The sequence below is a fragment of the Schistocerca gregaria genome, chromosome 3, assembly GCF_023897955.1.
Source record: "Schistocerca gregaria isolate iqSchGreg1 chromosome 3, iqSchGreg1.2, whole genome shotgun sequence".
In the NCBI taxonomy this organism is placed as follows: domain Eukaryota; kingdom Metazoa; phylum Arthropoda; class Insecta; order Orthoptera; family Acrididae; genus Schistocerca; species Schistocerca gregaria.
This window is the reverse complement of record NC_064922.1, coordinates 475,033,714-475,054,569: the sequence shown is the minus strand read 5'-3', so window position 1 is coordinate 475,054,569 and position 20,856 is coordinate 475,033,714. Positions and strand designations below refer to the sequence as shown.

The 20,856-nt window shown below is 39.1% G+C and overlaps 1 protein-coding gene across 2 annotated transcripts in view; it reads right to left on the bottom strand.

The window, feature by feature from the left end:
• Positions 1–20,856, bottom strand: part of LOC126355001 (glycerol-3-phosphate phosphatase-like) — a 70,270-nt gene that overhangs the window by 24,937 nt on the left and 24,477 nt on the right. For both annotated transcript variants that reach the window (XM_050005126.1, XM_050005127.1), the window contains one exon: positions 3,707–3,844. In XM_050005126.1, coding sequence (XP_049861083.1) covers positions 3,707–3,844 — 138 coding nt within the window. The remainder of the gene's footprint in view (positions 1–3,706; positions 3,845–20,856) is intronic.

Genomic DNA, 20,856 nt, shown 5'->3' with positions numbered 1-20,856 from the left:
GCAGGCTAGGTAGGTGGATGAATCTGACAGCTGGTGGAGTTGTTACGGCAGGTAATCCTCGCAGTTCAAAACCATTTTGTTAGCAGATAGGCTTACTTGGTCAGGATCACATTTTAGGTGGTGGACTGTGGTTCTTTTTACAGATGTAATGTTAGCTTGTATGTTAAGGGATTTGGGGAATGATGGTGAGGCAAAGTTTGAGGTTAATAAATCCTGGAAAGTTAATGGGGTGACTTGGGGGCAGTGAGAGTGTATCATGGTTGGGTGGAGGAGTGAACTGAGTCAGGCAGGGTTCAACAGTGGTTTGGGGTTGAATCTGATTGGCAGGGCTGTTGGTAAAAAAGTGTTTCCAATGTAGGGACTGGGGAAATGAGAGAAGATAGAATTTGGGAGTGGGGCAAAAGGTAAAGCCTTTGAAAAGGACTGATATATCTGTGGGACTAAGCTTTTGAAGGAAAGGCTCATGACTGTGTTTCAGGTTGGTTTAGGTTCTGCAATCTGTGTGGTGGCTGGAGCGAGTTTCTGAGAGTGATAAATATAGTAGGACTACAAGACGGGATTTGTCAGCTATGAGGGGTTGGGGGGAGGTATGGAGGCTGTTGTAAAGGTGGTGTATAATGGTAGTATAAGGCAGGAGCAGAAGATGAACAGGTTGGAGAGTTTTTTTGAGGTGGTGGTGTGCATCCTGCTCTATTCCTAGAGGATGAGAGTTTCAATGTGAGAGAGATGAGAATTTTACAGTTATAGAGGAGGTTTCACAAGGAGGTTTGGGCCTGATTTACGTAGTTTTGCAGGACTAGTTTGGTGAGTGTTAAGGACTGATGGAATTCAAACAGTTGGAGGTCATTGTAGAACGAGGGGCTGCAGCTGGAGATGTATGATTTGATGGTAAGACCATTTTGGAGGATTCCATAAACCATGCAACAATGTAAGAACAGTATGTGGGACTGGATTCTAGTTAGGGATAAGGAAACTGTTCTGCATTGGTGCATATGGAAGGAGCAAGGATCTATGATGGAGGATAAAAATGCATAGATACATGTTAATAACATAAAAATATGTGTGGAAAATATACAAAAATATGTGGCAAAAAATCACAAAAAGGACAGAACAGATTAATTATGGTAAAGAAAGATGAAACCTGAGGGAGTGGGGCCACTAGTAAAAGGTGAAAACAAAGTGAAATTGACATGAAAACACAACGAGTTCAAAGATAAAAATAAGTAAAAAGATTATAATATGGCTTGCAGTTTAGCGAGCATATATATATATATAAGAAGGGGATATGAGGTGTGAATACATGAATACATTAGGTGTGATTAGTATGTGCATACTGGAATAAGGGAGGAGAAAGACTGGGGGTGGGGAAGGGTTGGTAGAATGAGGTAAAAGTTTGTGTGACACAGAAAAGCATGGAAAATAACATACAGAAACATGTGAAAGTGGTGTAGGAAGAGTTAATCTGAAGGTCTAGGAATAATGAAATCGGCTGAAGTAATGTGGGACATGAAATGCTGCACCAACAATCAGTGCAGTCTTGCAGCAGACTGTCATATGTAGATGTGATGGTTGATACAGTTTGACTCATAAATCAGAGTGTTTGATGCAGTTTGAAAGACATGTCAAACACAGGAAAGAAGAGAAAGAAAAGTATGGACAATGAGTAAAGTAATGTATTAGGAAATACAAGGTGTAAAACTTTGCTTCCACCATTTGCCAATATGTGGCAACAACGGTAAGTAGTGGTTGAAAGAAACAGACATCAGGCAGTTAGCTTGGACCTCAGTCAAGATTCAAGATTCAAACATTAGTCAATTTGTGTCTGCATCATAAAGTTGTTCTTGATAGAAAATGTCAGTTTATGAGCCTAGTTTTCATCATTTGCAGGAGGTGTTACTGTTTTGTTTCAATATGAAGAAAACAGCAGCCGAGTCTCATCAAATTCTCTCAAGTATGTATGGTAAGGACGCTATTAGTGAAAGAACATGTTGTGAGTGGTTTCAACAATTCAAGAACAGTAATTTTAACACTGTAGACCAGTAGAGTGGTGGAAGAGAGAATGTTTTCAAAGATGCAGAATTGGAGACATTTCTGAGTGAAGACTCACGTCGAACTTAAGAAGAATTGGCACGATTAGTGGGAGTGACAGAGCAAGCCATTTCAAAATATCTCAAGACTATGGGAATGATTCAAAAAGAAGGATCTTGGGTCCCGTGTGAGCTGAAACCAAGAGACATTGAATGGTGTTTGTGAACAGTTGCTTCAGAGGCAAAACCGGAAGGGATTTCTGCATCGCATTGAGATCAGGGCCGACAAATGGGTTCATTATGATAACCCTAAACACAAAAAATCATGGGGATATCCCAGCCATGCTTCCACACCGACAGCCAAAATGAATATTCATGGCTCCAAGATCATGCTCTGCATTTGGTGGGACCAAATTGTGTACTATGAGGTGTTAAAACCAAGAGAAACAATCACCAATGCTCGTTACCAAATGCAATTAATGCATTTGAGCAGAGCATTAAAAGACTAACGGCTGCAATATAGCGAGAGGCACGATGTAGTGATTTTGCAGCACGACAACACTTGACATGTTACAAAAGAGGTCAAAATGTACTTGGAAAGTTAAAATGGGAAGTCCTACTCCACCCAATGTATTCTTAAGACATTGCTCCCTCTGTCTATCACCTGTTTAGATCAATGATGCATGGCTTGGCTGACCAACACTTCCGATCTCATGAAGGAGTCACAAATTGGATCAATTCATGGATCACTTCAAAAGATGAACAATTTTTTGCAACACGGGATTCGTACACTGCCTGAAAGATGAGAGAAAGTAGTGGCCAGTGATGGAAAATACTTTGAATGATACCTGTGTAACCAATTTGTTTCATTAAAGCCTCAAATGTTGGGGAAAAATGGTGGAAGCAAATTTGTACACCTTGTAATAACAAAGGAAGATAGCACTGGGTTATGGGAAGGAAGGAAAGCCATTAGGCAAAATCAGACAACAGAAAATCACACAAGCACGACCATTCTCTCTGGAAGCAGAGACCAGACTGTGAGCAACAGCACACAATAGGAAAAGCAATCTGAGGGATAGGAGGAGGCTAGGCAGGGAGGGGGAGTGACAGCAGGGTAGGAGTGGGGGACAGTGGAAGTGCTGCTCTTAGGAACATATGGGATGTAGTGGGGAGAGGGTAGGGCAGGTAGGTGCAGATGGGAGGTTGAACAGGGGGTGGGGAGTGGAGTGAGGGGGAGGGGGAGTGGAAAAGGAGAGACTAAAAAAATTGTAGGTGTATTGGTGGAATAGAAGGCTGTGTAGTGCTGGAGTGGGAACAGGGAAGAGGACAGGTGGGTGATGGACAGTGACTAATGATTATGGAGGCCAGGGAGGTTTTCCACTTTTTAATGTAAATTTTAATTTGGCTCAAATTTTTCTTAGCATAGTTTTCCATTTTTATCCAGACTTGATGGTTCAGTGATTCATAACATTTACTTCACAGAGCAGCAAGAAACAACAGTCTAAAATATAAAAGTTTTATGATTCAATGAAGAATAGAAAGATGATGGGTGTTTCCCAATGACTCATTCTGTCTTTTTCTGTCAATTTATTTGATAACCATTTTCTTCACTCATTATTCTTAGAGATCTAGAATGAAAAAGTGTCTAAGGTAAACACAAAAGTAAATATATCACTCACCTCATCTCCATGACAATCAATCCCAGCTTCTTTTAATGTTGCAATAAGTGACCTGGTTCCTATCACATATGCTTTCTTATTGAAATCCACACTTTTCAAATAGGCAGCTATGGTAACACCAGGTATTAAAATCTGCTCCTAAAAAATGCAAACTATTGTGGATGCTACTAATGCAGTAAACTTCTATATTCACACCAATTAATAAAGTTACACAATGTAAGTTCACAAGAAAAAAAAGATTAGTCACCCCTTGAGGAACCAGTACAAGCATAATTTAACTGTGCTTAATTCCAACCAGGGAATTGATAATTGCCTGGATTCTTATGAAGTGAGTGCATAAGGCTGTGCAGGTATGTCACATCCAGCGGAAGCCACTCACTTAGGATTTGATCATGCAGCTCCACCAACTTGCGAGGATGCTGACATTGGTGCTTTACCTGCTGTTCCAACATTTCCACAGTTTTTCTACAGGGATCAAGTCAGGTAATTTTGCAGGCAATTGAGCTTTAATAGAGACAGAGAGTGAAAAAAAAACCAGCCACTTATTCTTCATGCCAGATTAACTTTGAAGTTGTCATCTTGTGTGCCTGTGTGAGCAATGGCCTCTTGTGATGTGACTTACTCCAAATGTTCATTACACGCAGTTCCCATTACAATGTTCTCTCACGATTAGGCCGGATTGGACCTTCATTCACTGCTTTCAGCAATTCCTGTCAGGTTTTCATTCACAAGCTGTGAAGCACATCTCCAGGTCCTTTTTCAGACCACAATTCTGACGTAATGTTTCATGGCCTTGTATGTTACACGACTGCTTGTAGACACATTCAACTGTATGCCACAAAACAACAACAAATGTGGCAACTTCAAAGACCATATGGCTACAGGCATGGCAAACCACAATTGCCTCTTTCTGCCACTCTGTCATGTCTTTACATTTACCCACATTAAAGCACAATGTCCATTTGAAGTATAAATGTCTCACTGATTGGTACTGCTTTGTGCTCACACAGAGGCAGTGCATGCATGGCTGGGCGTGAGACTCAATTGCTGTGCCCTCTGTAAGGGCTTAAAGAGTCACCTGTGCATGCACACTGAGGTGACTATTTTTTTGTCCAGTGAGTTTAAGTATGATTTATTGCCTGAAAAGTACTAGAAATATTTTGAAATTAATAATGCCTGTGAATTAAATTTATTTTTTAATTTTCTTCTAATAACAATTCACAGATAAATTTAGCCATTATGTCAATGTATAAGTAAGGAAGTTAATAGCAGTACATAATTCCACACAAAAAGCAAATTATTTTTGCACTTTCAGACCTAGGACTTACTACGTTAGGGAAACAAGGAAAAAGACAAAGAAAGAAAGTTATGTAGACTGTCATGAGTATCATACTGGAAGAGAAAGATTGATTACAAAAATGAGAGTGCAGCAACAGATGTTGTTTACATCTCTTTGCATATGTACCTAACTTATTCACAGAAAATACAAGAAGAGTATCTAAAACTAATACAAGAAAATTGACAATAATCATTAAGTGCACTTCACTGGATTTGTTGAAGGTACCACGGTATCAGCTGATTTTAAAAGGGAATTGTGTTGTATGAGGAAACAGTATGACTGGTCAGTACTTACCTCCAAGAAGCTAAATTCCAAGTATTGCCAATACAAACACTAAAACTATTCCTAACTTCTGGAAGTTTCCTAGAAGAAAAGAGGGATTGAGTGAGATAGGTGGAAAGGAGGGACACGTCATTCAGACACCAAGTTGAAAGGGAGCCCCATGATGTGAGGATGAGAGTAGAAGGGGAAGGCATCATACAGAGTAGGAAATTACCCTCCTGGTTTAATCTCCATTAACAACCTCTTCTACTTTTTTGCCAATGGCCACTATGGTAATGATGCGGGCCAAGTTTGAGGGTTATATGGAGATCCAGAGCCAGATGAACTGACTTTGGCAAAACCTGTTTAAGAAAAGGAATCTGGACTGGAGATGACCTATGATGAAATTTATAATGAACCAAATGGTAACAGGAAATTTATCTAGTCCATAATAAATTAATGTTGTTATCTGAAAATAACTTTCTGCATAAAGTAATCAGAAAGGACATTAAACAGCTAACTATACAACCATGGATCATTAGAGGGATTAAAGGATCTTTTGAAAGGAAAAAGGAAATGTATCTGTTGGCAAGAACAAGTAGAGATCCTGCAGTAGTTGTGCACACTACAATAGCTGCTCAAAATGGCTAGGAGAAGTAATTCAAAAATCAAGGAATACGCACACAACATTAGAAATCAGTAATTCTGACAACAGACTTAAAGCTGTATGGGAGACAGGGCAACCAGTGCTTTAGCATTGGATAATATCACAATTGAACTGAATGGAAGGGCTATAAATGATGAGTCACAGGTAGCAAATATAATTAATAATCATTTCTTAAATATAGTAGAAAGTATAGGGCAAAGAAAAATCACAGCAGTATGTTCTAAAAGCAGCGCTCATAAAATTTAATCATATGAATGTATCACCAGCTTCTTCTGGAATTAAAAAAGTTATACATTCTCTCAAAAAGGAAATCCCATCTAGATTTGATAGTGTTTCCTATAGGGTATTAAAGATTTGGTTCCGTATAAAAAGTACTGTCTTATCTGAAATATATAATGTGTCATGTCAATGCATTTTTCCAGAGGACTGATGTGTGTTGTTATGTATTCTGGGGGACATTGTTCTCACTCGGGAGAAATCACATATGGCGTTCCCCAAGGTTCAGTCTTAGGTCCACTATTGTTCCTCATAATTGTATAAGATCTTCTATGTAATATATGACAAGCATAATTAGTTCTTTTGCAGATGACACATACAACAAAAGAAGAAATGGTAAACAAGGTTTCTTAAAAGTGTCACCAACTGGTTTTTTGTGAATGATGTCGCCCTCCATTATAAAAAGACATCACATGTTCAGTGCTGTATATTTAGGAGTACTAAGCCAATGATAAGTGTTTCACATGGTGAAATAATAAATAGGCTGAAATCTTCAAAATTCTTATATGTCCATATTAATGAGAATTTAAAGAGAGAAAAGCACATTTTTGGAACTCCTAAAACAGCTTATTTCAGCCACATTTGCAGTTGGAATCATTAGAAATCCTGTTGAGAAACGAATCAGTAAGTTAACATATTTTGCATATTTTCATTCAAGAATGTCATATGGAATAAAGCTCTGAGGTAACTCATTTTTAAGAAAGGAAGTCTTCATTGCACAAAAATGTGCTGCAAGAATAATATGTGACACTCTCCCACAATCATCTTGTAGACATCAGTTTAAGGAGTTGGGCATTCTGACTAGTGGCATATTCCTAGAGTTATAATTTAAAGCCAATTCTTGAAACTTTATTAGTAGTCTTGATAGTTTCTGTCTATCTTCAAGAGTCTGAAAGTTCAGTACAGTCAACATCTCAGTGGCACACCCCCACAGGCCACACAAACCTCTGACCATACATGCTGCCCCTCTGCTATGCTGCCTCTCCTATATGCTATGGGTCCAGCACACATGAGCAGCATTTTAGTATAGGTCACATGAGTGACTTGTAAGCAGTCTCCTTTGTAGACAGCATTTGCCTAGTATTCTACCAATAAAATGAAGTCTGCTACCTGCTTTACTGATTGAGCCTATATGGTCATTCTACTCCATGTCCTACCAAGAGTTGTACCCAAGTATTTGTGTGAGTTTACAGATTCCACCTATGGCTTGCTAATATTATATTCATAGGTACTGCGGTTTTTTGTCAAGGGCACAATTTTTTACATTTCTTAAAATTTAAAGTGATCTGTCACTCACTGCACCACTTTCATATCTTATCAAGATCTGACTGAATATTTGTGCAGCTTTGTTAAGACTGTATTTCATTACAGATAAATGCATGAATGCAGAAAGTCTGAGGTTACTATTAATATTGTCCACAAGATCATTATATACAAAATGAACAGCAAAGGACCCAACATGCTTCCCTCTCACATTTGTATATTTAGTAATAATAATAATAATAATAATAATAAAGAAACCAAAAAATTTAAAGAATTGAACTTATAAATGTTTGTAATGTAGCTATATCTATAAATTAATTTGCAGTGTGAATGTAAAATGACTCATTCCACATTATTATGGTTTATTGTGCATGGAACATGAAACTAACTAGCTAAGTGACATCCAAATCAAACCCAGCTTTCACCAAGATGGTTATTATGTTAATTCAGCCACAGAAAATGACTAAGGAACATGAATGTTTTCAAATGAAAAGATATTACATAACTATGAGATAGCTAGCTTGGAGGACTTCTTCACCACTTATATTAAAATTATTCTGCAAACAACAGAGAGAACATTTGGGGCAGCCGATCCATAATGACTGAATGACTGTCACATGCATGCCTCACAAATTTGAGGCACACATCATCAGTGCCTGTGGAGCAGCTGAGTAAGAATTTTATTTTTTACATATCTGTTAGCAGTCCTGTACACCTTTTGTGACCAGAGAAAGGGTGATGCTTCTAGTGATGGCAAGACTTTGAGTTGTCTACTTCAATGACACTCTAAGCAATACTCAGCTGAATATACTGGCTGCTTTAAAAAGAAAGAAGAGATTTCAGTTGTTTATTTAAGAGAAACTATGAAAGATACACATTGTGCACAAAGATACACATTGTGTATAGAATAGTTCAAAATATTATGTTTGCACAGACATTATGCCACATGCTCAACATGGGTACCATGTGTATAGAAGAGTTCAAAATATTATGTTTGCACAGACATTATGCCACATGCTCAACATGGGTACCATGTGTTGCTTGAGAAACATCAAAATGGTAAACCATTTCTTTCTATGCAAGAATCAACAGGTCCCTGTCTATTGAATGACAGCTTTGACAATTCAGTTTCTCAGCTCTTGAAGATTAGCTATCATAGATCTGACAAAAATTCTGTCTTTTATGTGCCCCCCCCCCCCAAAAAAAAGGTATCATGAAGTGTGAGGACTGGTGACCTGGGAAGCCAAAAGCAATGAACAATTTCTTGTTGTCTACCTCTTCCAATCCAATGTTGTGGGATGATAGTGAGGGGGGGGGGGGGGGGGATGCCATCATGCACAAAAATGAAATCATAGTAATCTTTGTCAAGTTGAAGAAACAATCAATTTTGTTACATGTTCAGATATGACATTCCTGTCACAGTTTCCTCTGCAAAAAAGAAAGGCCCATAAACTTTGTGAACAGGAACAGCACAAAACACATTCAGTTTTAGTAGGTCTCTTTGATGTTCAGTGATGATGGCAGGATTTTGTGACACCCAAATTCTTACATTATGGCAGTTTACTTTACCCAACAGATGAAATTTTGATTCATCCGAAAAGATGAGTAGCTCAGAAAAAGTGTCCTCCGCTCTGAAATGCAAAATTTGTACCTAGTTATATGGTCACCAGGATGAAATTGTTACAATAACTGCAACTTTTAAGGCTTCATATGCAGGCATCGATTCAGGACATACCACACCAACCTGTGGACTTCTGAGGGCTCCATGTGAATGCATCTCAGACGCATTCAACATTTTCATCAGACATGCGTGGCCAACCAGTCCTCTTCCCTTGGTGTTTGCAACCAACTTCCAACAATTTTTTATGGTAGCCACAAATCTGCTTGTGCAGAGGTGGCTTGTTGCTGAATTGATGGCAGAATGCACACTGCACTTGAACAATAAATTCGTTTCAAGTAAATTCTAACACACAAAATGATTTCTCTTGTATGGTGTAATCACTATGTTGCTACAAACAAATAACAGCGCAGCTCAGTCAAAACTTTCCTCTATGTGGTGATGTATGCAATATGTTTCTATCTCTTACAGTTTATCTGTAATAAACAACTGAAGTCTGTTCTTTCTTTTTGAATCTCCCGGTAATCAAAGGTAGCTTGAAGGCTATTTAGAGAGGTCATATCAGGTGAGGAATTTTACAAACAATTATATTTTGTCTGCTACAGTGCACTATAAGTACTTCACGTGTTTGCACAATCAAAACACATGAGTTAATCTTGCAATCATATCTTCTGAAGTTCATTAAACTTTCCTAAATCCAGCAAGGTTCACTAATACATATTTGCAATGTTGAGTTAAATTTTGATAAGTCAGGTACACTATGTGATCGAAAGTATCCGGACACACCCAAACACATACATTTTTCATATTGTGCTGTGACCTACTGTCAGGTACTCCATATCAGCGATCTCAATAGCCTTTAGACATCATGAGAGAGCAGAACGGGGCACTCCACAGAACTCATGGACTTCGAATGTGGTCAGATAATTGGGTGTCACTTATGGCATATGTCTGTATGCAAGTTTTCCACATTCCTAAACATCCCTAGGACCACTGTTTCTGATGTGATAGGGAAGTGGAAACATGAAGGGACACATATAGCACAAAAGCATACAGTTCGACCTTGTCTGTTGACTGACAGAGACTGCTGACAGTTGAAGAGGGTTGTAATGTGTAATAGGCAGACATCTATCCAGACCATCACACAGGAATTCTAAACTGCATTAGGTTCCACTGCAAGTACTATGACAGTTGGGTGGAAGGTGAGAAAAATTGGATTTCATGGTCAAGCGGCAGCTCGTAAGCCACACATCACGCTGGTAAATGCCAAATGATGCCACACTTGGTGTAAGGACCATAAATATTGGACAACTGAACAGTGGAAAAACGTTGTGTAGAGGGACGAAACATGGTACACTATGTGGTGATCCAATGGCAGGGTGTGGGTATGGTGAATGCCCGGTGAACGTCATCGGCCAGAGTGTGTAGTGCCAATAGTAAAATTCGGATGTGGTGGTGTTATGGTGTGATCATGTTTTTCATGGAGGGGTCTTGTACCCCTTGTTGTTTTGTGTGGCACTATCACAGCTCAGGCCTACATTGATGCTTTAAGAGACCTTCTTGCTTCCTGCTGTTGAAGAGCGATTCGGGGATGGCGATTGCATCTTTCAACACGATTGAGCACCTGTTCATAATGCATGGCCTGGAGCATAGTAGTTACATAACAACAACATCCTTGTAATGGACTGGCCTGCACAGAGTCCTGATCTGAATCCTGTGGAACACCTTTGAGATGTGTTGGAACATAGACTTCATGTGAGGCCTCACTGACCAACATTGATACCTCTCCTCAGTGCATCACTCCATGAAGAATGAGCTGCCATTCTCCAAGAAACCTTCCGGCAACTGATTGAATGTATGCCTGTGAGAATGGAAGCTGTTGTCAAGACTAAAGGTGGGCTAACACCATATTGGATTCCAGCATTACTGATGAAGGGTACCATGAACTTTTAAGTAATTTTCAGCCAGGTGTCCACATACTTTTGATCACTTAGTGTACTTCAAATACTGTACCATTGTGTAGGCTATGTCTTGTAGTGGTACTGTTTTTGGTTTCTGCACCTATTTAATACCAGCACCTCTAAGCAACTGCAAGTGACTTACAAATTTATATTAATGAATATTAAATGATTTCATAAATACAGGTGCATCCAATTCCATTTCCTGAAGGTAGTTCCCTTTTGTCACTGCAAATCACTGCGGCACACACTGCAGAGACATAGTGCCAAATTGTGACCAGAAATCTATCCTCTGATGAGCAAATGACAAAAACCATATTGCCAGTACTGATTTCACTGAGCATGATTCACCACAACAGGCTGTGAGATGGTGGGGTGGGGGAAGGGGCCACATCAAAGAGTTTCCGTTTGGGTAAGTGTTAGTAAAATGGAAGTAAAGACTGAATACTGTTTTTCAAGGCAGTGTCAAACAACCTATCATACTGAGGATATGTATGTTAATTACTATACTGCAAGTATACGTGCATGCAATCAGAAGATATAATATGTTTTCATTGTAGTGTATGGTCCTCAGTCAGATCAGTCTGACGCAGTGCTCCACGCAAATCTTATTGTGTGGAAGTCTCTTCATCTTTGCATGACTACTGCACTCTACATACATTTGAATCTGCTTACTGTATTCAAACTTTGGTGCTCCCCCCTCCCTGCCTCCCCCTCCCCCCACCCTCCCCCTCCCACATGCACACACACATCCCTCCATGATCAAAATAATAATTTGTTGATGCCTTAGGATTTATTCTATCAGATGATCCCTGATTTTAAGCAAGTTTACCTATAAATATCTTTTTCCCCCAGCTTGATCCAGTGCCTCTTCTTTCTTATTCAGTCTACCCATTTAATCTTCTATATTCTTCTGTAGCACCACATTTCAAAAGTTTCAACTCTTTTCTTGTCTAAACTGTCTAATATCCAAATTTCAGTTCCATATAAGGCTACACTCCATACACATAGTTTAAGAAAAAAATTCTAACACTTAACTTTTTCTTCATTGTTAACAATTTCTCTTTTTTCAGAAATGCTTTCCTTGCTATTGCCAGTCTGCATTTTATATCTTCTTTACTTCAGCCATTTTTCAGTATTTTGCTGCCCAAATAGTAAAACTCATCTACCACTTTTAGTGTCTCAGTTTCTAGTCTAATCCCCTCAGCATGACTTGATTTAATTTGAATACTTTGTGTTACTCTGGTTTTAATTTTGTTAATGTTCCTTTTGTAACTTCTTTTCATGACATTATCCATTCCATTCAACCATTCTTTTGAGACCTTCACTGTATCTGTCACTAAGTGTATAGGTTCAATAACATCTGATATAGGCTACAACTCTGTCTCATTCCATTCTCAATTACTGCTTCCCTTCGCATGATCAGCAAAGGTTGTAGGTAAGTTTTTGCTTCCTGTTTTTTTTTTATATTTGCTATGTTTAGAATTTCAAAGAGTGTATTCCAATCAATACTGTCAAAAACTTTCCCTAAATTTATTAATACTATAAATGCTGGTTTGTCTTTCTTCAACTAATCTTTTAAGATAAGTCAGACAGTTGACATTGCCTCACATATTCCTACATTTCTGTGGAACTCAAACTGATCTTCCCAAAGCTGGCTTCTACCAGTTTTCAATTTTTCTGTAAATACTGTCAGTATTTTGCATTCACGACTTATTAAACTGATGGTTCAGTAATATTCAAATCTGAGACTGCCTCCACTGCCGGATGGTTAGTGGTGCTGCCTTTGATGCCTAAGGACCTAGGTTTAATTCCTGGTACATCCTCAAATTTTTTTCTGAGGGTGGGAGGTATGGTATAGGGTCCACCCAGCCCTCATGAGGCCAAATGAGGAGCTGCTTGAATAAAAAAGCAGCAGCATCATCAGAATTCATTTACTGGTAATAGCAGCTGGAGGAACTAGTGACAAGCTGATCACACGCCCCCAGTCATAGATTGCTCCTTGTACAATCTCATAGGTAACAACCAGTGAGTCAGAACAGGCCTAAGGCCTAATCTGTGAGTGGTATGTTTATCTTATTATCTTCACACCTGTCAGTACCTGGCTTCTCTGAAACTGGAATTTCTGCAGAAGTCTGAGATTAGTTTGTCTGTCCTAATATATCTTGTAGGGAAGGTGGCAAGGATCTTAATAATCCTTTGGGAGTGCCAAGAAGCCCAGAAGCCTTTTCTGACTTAGATCTTTTGATGATCTGTCAAATTCTTCTCACAAAATCATATCTCTCATCCCATCTTCATGTATTTCATCTTCCCATTCTATAACATTATCCATATTATTCAATATCATTTCAATCTTTCGCTTCTTTGCTTAGCACTGGGCTTCCATCTGACAACATGGTATTCAAACAACTACTGCTCTTTTTTCCTAAGGTCCCTTTTAATTTTTCTGTAGATAGCATCTAGAGTGTTCTCTGATTACAAAACTTTGTTTAGAAAGCACTGTCCAAGATACAGCTACGTAGTTTGTTGCACGTGTTAGCTGAATTTATGGATACACTTCCACATCATTTCTGACAGCTGCCCCCCCCCCCCTCTCTCTCTGAAGATTTTAAATAAAAATTTGCTTTTCCATTCATACAAAGGGCAAAACCTGCTAGTTTGCAGCCAGATGACAGGCCAGATGTGCTGAGTTTGTTAGGAACATGCTGGACCAAAATGATGAAGACAATGACTATCTCAATAAAATTTGTTTCTCTGACAAAATGATCTTTCACATCTCCAGAAAAAATCAGACATAATGTCCAAATCTGGGGGTCACAATACCTATATATTGTGGTGCAGCAGATAAGGAACAGCTTAAAAGTGAACATGTGGTGTGACTTAATGCACAATTATTGGACTGTTCTGTTCCAGTGAGCCTACCACTACAGTGGCAGTTTACCTCGACATATTAGAACTTTATGTTGAACCTCAGTTACAATAATTTTAGCCATAAGTAGTGTTTCAGTGAGATGCTGCACTTCCACACTGACAGTTATTTGTCCTCTGTTTCTCCATTTCTCAGAGGATGCTGATTCTGCAACTGTATGTACAATTAACAAAAATGCCACTCTAGTTATTAATAAGAAGTTTATTAAGTCTACAACCAGTTTCACTCCTGACACTATGCCATTTTCAAGTAGACCTGAAAATGTACTGTAGAGAAGCAATTTCTTAAGTTCTCGGATGAAATCTTTCTGGACAGATGGATCGGTGGAGATGGTCAAACATAAACCCTCATCATATTTTGTAAGTTTACGTTAACGATAAAGTGATCAGTTCAATTTCCTGTTTGACAAACTCTTATGGCATGAATATCTGATGCTGTAGAGGCAGTGGTGGAAGAGACTTCTGATGAAGCAAGTTGGGATACTTTTAATTTCCCTCTTGTTTTGCCATTTGCCTACTTAAAATTCATTTTTCATTTTTGGCTAATTACTATTAACATATGTGAGCTTAATCTGCATTTTTATAAAAGAGAAAGATTGGCCCTCAACTTTAAAGAATATAACACCAGATCTAATTTTGTGCTCAGTTTTAGGTATGTAATTGATTTTCTAATTTATTTTGACTATTACTAATTAGTATCTTTCATTATAGGGTGAAATCAGTAATTGTTTCATAACTTAGATTCTATTGTTGACATATAAACAAATACAAATTCTGTGATAATATTGTAAACATTTGGCTCTAGTCAGAAACATGTTAGCAAAACCAGCCCTTCATTAATTCCAAAGTAATTAACAGATTTGTCAAAAGTATTGTTTGCATAACTATATCTGTTAATTTCATGAGTTAAACAAATAATTTGGACTAACCCTTGCAGTAAATGAAACTGTTAAAAAGAACCAATGTTTTGATGTATTCAGTTAATTTAATGAGTTAAGTTTTAATTGTAATTTCTGTAAATTTAACTTTAAACAATGTAGAGTTTCAGCACCTATTACTGTGATGATATATAAGGGCCCGATTTTTGGTCATGAATCAGTCAGTCCATGGCCGAGATTCAGACGAGGAAGATGTGTTGGTTACCACGACAACAATGATCGACTTAACAGTGAAATAAGTGTTACACCAATAGGCCATGTGTAAAATCAATGACAGTGTCTGCTCCATAAGTACCTGATTATTCTTCAAGAACTGTGAACTTTGTGGTTAGGTCTTACTGCTCGTAGATGTTCAATAGTAAACTATTGTAGTGGTATGTGGAGGTTCACCTGAAAACTATTCATGAGGCTTATAAAAAGTTAAACAATAGTGCACTGGTCATATAACTGTGTAATATTAGGGGTTGCGAAAAGTGAAATTAAAGTACAGTGAAACGCAACTGTGCATCTGTTGGCTACATTATTTACGGAAATCAGTGTCCAAATTTCAAATCCCATTTTTCAGCCAGTGTAGCAACACAGTATGTTGACACCAAGGACAACAAACAAAAGAAATAATAGCAGGTGGAACTGCTACAGACTGACAAAAACATAGAGAGAAACTGAAGACCATCTAGACATTCTGTGAGCAACAAATGGGTTATATGTGGAAGTGTATCCATAAAATACTTGATGAGTTAGGCAACCTTGAACCAGAGACACTGAAGGTTCTGTCACAAGCTAGACTGTGGCTTCCTACACTTGAGCCATAGGGTTGAGAATTGTAGAGCCCACCCAAACAGGGGTTGAGAATTGTAGAGCCCACCCAAACAGATCACATGTGCATATAGTATATAAGAGGCAGCTATCCAGGTAGCTAACACTGTGTAGAGTGCACACAACAGTTTTTAGATTGGGTGACTCTCTATCCATTTCAGATAATGATAGCTGTAAGACCCAAAGAAATGTCGCCCTCCCTTCCCTTTACAGGGGAGAGTATTAAAATCCTAGTGGTTAACTGCTGAAGCATTTGCAACAAAGTGCCAGAGTTTGAAGCATTCCTAAAAAGCTCTGAAGTTCACATAATACTAGGCGTAGAAAGCTGATCAAAACCTGAAGTTCATATAGGTCAGATCCTTTTGAAAAATTTAAGCATGTAGCAAAAGGACTGATAAATGGGAAATGAAGGTGGTATAAATGTCACAGTAGACAAGTAACTCAAACCCACAGATATAAACATTTAAGCACCATGTGAGATTGTTGGGCAACATACAGTATCAGTGATGGGCATATAATTGTAATAGGATCCTTCTACCAACCACTCAACTCACTTGCTGATGAACCAAAAACTTTAGGAAAAACCTCATGAACCAAAAACTTTAGGAAAACCTCAGTTCCATAATCAAGCTGTAATCATTGGAGAAAACTTTAATCTTCCAACAATCAATTGAGATAATTATAGTTTTGCTAGATGTGGGTGTTAAAAAACTTCCTGCAAAACATTACTAAATGCCTTCTCTGAAGACTACATAGAACAGATAGTTTGGAACTCCATGATGGAAATATATTAGATCTAATGGTAACAAAAACCTGATCTGTTTGAGGATGTCCACATTGAAACTGGTATCAGTGACCATGAGGCAGTTTTACCAACAATGAATACCAAAATAGAAAGGGCAGCTAAAACAAGTAGAAAGATATACAGGGTGGTCAGAAAATGTCTGAAACGCTTGTCGTGACGGTGTAGGGCAGATTGTACTGAGACATAAATGTTAAGAAAAAAATGCGTTACACTGTGCCGTTTCCGAGTTATTTAGCATAGAATTTAGCCAATCAGGGTGTCGCTCGCTCACATTCAAGTGGTCTGCCAGAGGCGGTATTGCCCAACAAGTGCTTTGTCTCGTTAGCTGAAACTTGAATTTACGCGCGCAATGATCTGATTGGCTAACTTCAATGCAAAATAACTTGGAAATGGCGCAACAAATCGAATTTTTTTCTTAACATTTATGTCTCAGTACAATTTTCCCTACAACATCACTACAAGCGTTTGAGACATTTTCTGACCACTCTGTATATGTTCAGCAAACTAAAGAATTACGCAATAGTGTCATATCTCAATGAAAAACTTGAAACCTTTAGCAGTTGACAATGTACTGGTTAGATATGTACCTATTAGACCAGTCCATGATGGGAAAGACCCTTCATGGTATACAGTCACTGTAAAGAAACATTTAAATAAATAAAGACTACTGCATAATAGGTATAAAATAAAGCATGAGGCTATGGGTGTACCAATCTCAATGTAGTCTCTAAGAGACCCTCTACCAAAAAAAGAGAATGATCTTTGGACTGTGAAAAGACAGAGTAATAAGTCTTGGACTGAGGCAGTTGCAGGTATATATATTGACAAATAAAGTTTATGCAGATGTGTCTGCTGCATTCGTTATTTAGTCAATAAGTATCAGCCCATACTATGATCTACCGTCAATTGTGACCCCACGTTGGTTTTGAAATGCACAATTCTTCAAATTATTGTCATAATTTATTGCCATGCCAATGTGGCTGCCTCATCACACTCTGATCAGTGCACTTCTTCTGGATTGTAGTGCTGGAAGGACTGCAGTGCAGGATGTGAAGTGCTCTTCATGTATAAAAATGATGTCAAAAACCGAGTGCACCAATCGACATCATCAAACTTTTGGTACATCAACAATGTCTACCACTTATGAATCCATTCCCAAACTAGGAGTGCAACTCTGCTGTTAATAGTGCTACCTGTGTACAATGATCCCACAGCATTTGCAGGAACATTTTTGTGTCATCCATAACTGCATCACATTTGAAATATGAATATCTGCTTACCACATCATAACAACCATTCGTGCATCATGAACAATCACTGGCCTTGATGCCTCACACCATGGGCCTGCTTTTAGATTTGGAGAATAGTGCCTTCATGGGCAATGCTTCCACTCAAACCTGCGTGCGCAATACTTGTGACACAAATTGTGTGCTTCCCCCATCTTCCATATCGTGAAATGAAAACTGCCAGTCATTTAATGTTTTATCGCAACAAACCAGGATTTGTGCACAATCAGCAGCCACCTTGCCTGCTGCAAGAGACAATGCTGCAAATTCGGGCTTTGCTTCATGTTTGAAGCTTTGTACTCACCTTTCGATGCAGCCACCCCATCTTGTGGTTTGAGATTATTGATAATATTTTACAGCAACAGGAGACTTTGACGATGACACTAGATACATCAGTTTACTCTGTTATCTAGCAGTTCAAGTGGAACTCATCAGTGACATCATAGTGTCACCACCTCAAACAAACAAATATGAAGTGGCAAATTGTGTACTTCTACAATGCTTTTCATAAACCTCTGAACAATAAGCACACAAGGCTATGTATGATCAATAGCTGCGCAACAACATGCCATCACATCGCTGGCGACACTTCCATGCAATCATCAACTGTGCCCTCATGCTGGACACAGTACTATGGGCACTATGGTGGGTTAAACTACTGTCATAATTATAGCTAGTAATGACTATGGATGAGACTGAACTTCTTGATGAATGACTCATGCTACCTGTCTATATGTTCTCTGTCACCCATTACTACTGATTAATAAACAACCAATATGTGACACATGAGGCGGCACATGGGCATTATCTTCTTCAGTGGCAACCACTGACAGCTGAACCAACTTGAAGTAACCTGACTGTGACATCACACCTCACTGTCCAGCTCCAATACGTAGCAGCAGGGAAATGATGCTCCTCGCCACAGGATAAGTATGCCTTCAACAGCTGTTGCTCTCTTGGTTTCATACAACTTCAGGCACACAGCTCAGAAATGTTGAAAACCATGTTAGTTACCAAATGCCTTCAGCAGGAAGAAATAAACACTTCAGCCTGCTCAACACAACATAGTTTCCAACCACCTTTGCATGTTGCAGAGGCTCATATCACTTCTATAGCACCAGTAGACAGATGCCTCTACATTCAAGACCTAAATACAAAATAATTCTTCCCTGAGGATATGGGCTCTCATACCAGTTCCCTGTCCTATGTCACCACACCCAATTATGAGCTGTCTGCACTTGGCAGATGACTCAGATATCTCCATCCACGGCACCACCTCGTGCACTGTTCAGGTTACACCAGAATTACAGTGCACCTGGCCATTTTATGTCATGGATGAGTGCGAGCCTATTATTGGCATGGACCTCCTATGCCACAACAAACTTTTGCCCAATGTAGTGCACATGGCATTAATGCACCACACTACTGGATCTCGCATTTAGGGGCAATTCTCTGAGACTATACCCACTACAATTCATCCTGCTAGACGTGTCTCTACTCACAAGTCTATTACAGGAACAATCCATCAATGTGTCTTTATGATTCAAAGCATACTTCACAATGAAAATTCCACCTCCCAGTCAATGCATCAGAAGTCAAACTTGCAAGAGCACGCACACAAATACATGAGCTCACTTCACAATGGCCAGCTGCAGACAACAGGCTGCCACTGCACGCTATGTGCCCTCCTCCCAGCTATGGCCTCTACTTCATAGACACTTTGCCATGGCACACACAAAAGCTGTACATCAACAGCCACTTCAAACTGGCTGCCACAAACAAGGTGCCCCCTCCTCCTCGCTGCCTGTCTCCACACTGGCTTCAGAGCAGCAAGTATCACATCAGCCTCCTGAAAACAATGCACACCTGAAGGTCAGTATGCTGCTATCTGCAGTGTTAGTAAACAGTGAACTGATCCCAGCCACTACCTGCTCTTGGGCTTATGCATGTGTAGTGTGCAATGGTACAGTGCATAGGACTGTGACAACAGATGGTCTTCCTATCAGACACAAAACTCATCACCTGTGTCGTGCAGATTCACAAAATTCATGAACTTTTACAAGCAGGAATTGTTCGCCCATCTGACAGCCCCTGGGTATCACAAATTAAACTTTTTCCCAAGAAAGATGGTACAACAAGACTTTTTAGTGGCTGCAGAGTTCTTAACTCTAGAACAGTGCATGGCAGCTACTCTGTCCCAAATCTCCAAGACTTTATGCAAGCACTCACAGGTGTAACAATCTTTAGTGTCATTGACTACAAGCATGCATATCTACAGATTCTGATGTACCCATATGATATAGAAAAGACTGCCATCATAACACCATTGGGACGTTACAAAAACGTGGCAGTAGTTTATTGATGGTTTCCTCTGCCTCTTCCCATTTTGTTATTTGTATCTTGACAATAACTTGGTTTTCTCATGTTGCTCAGAGGAGCCCACACTTCCCCTAGTACAAGTTCCACCCATGCTGCAGCAATGTTTTGTTATCATCAATGATTCCAAATCACAGCTACATCAGTTGGAAGTAACATTTCTTTGTCACACTCACAATGGATCTGGCACTTAGCCAACTACCAAATGAATGGACATGGTTAAAAATTTGCTTTTTCCAAAAACTTATCAGGATTTACATCATTTCCTCAGGATTCTCAATTTTTATTGCAGACATCTCCCACATGCTACCAAGCTCCAGTCTCCACTTGCAGATGCCTTATTAGGCAAAGCCAAGTACGGTAAGAGGAAAATTGTCTGGAGATATTCTGTAAATCAAAGAACCGCTTTGTACAAGCCATCATTTTCTTTCTCCCCAGCCTGGAAGCTCAGCTCACACTCACCACTGAAGAAAGTGGCTCTGCGCTCAGTGTGGAACTTCAGCAGGTTGTTAATGGAGTACCTCAACCATTATGATTCTTCTTGAAGAAACTTTCAAAAAAAAGTCTCAGTCTAAAGAGTCAGCTTTCAAGCACATGCTTTTGATGGTGTACACAGCTG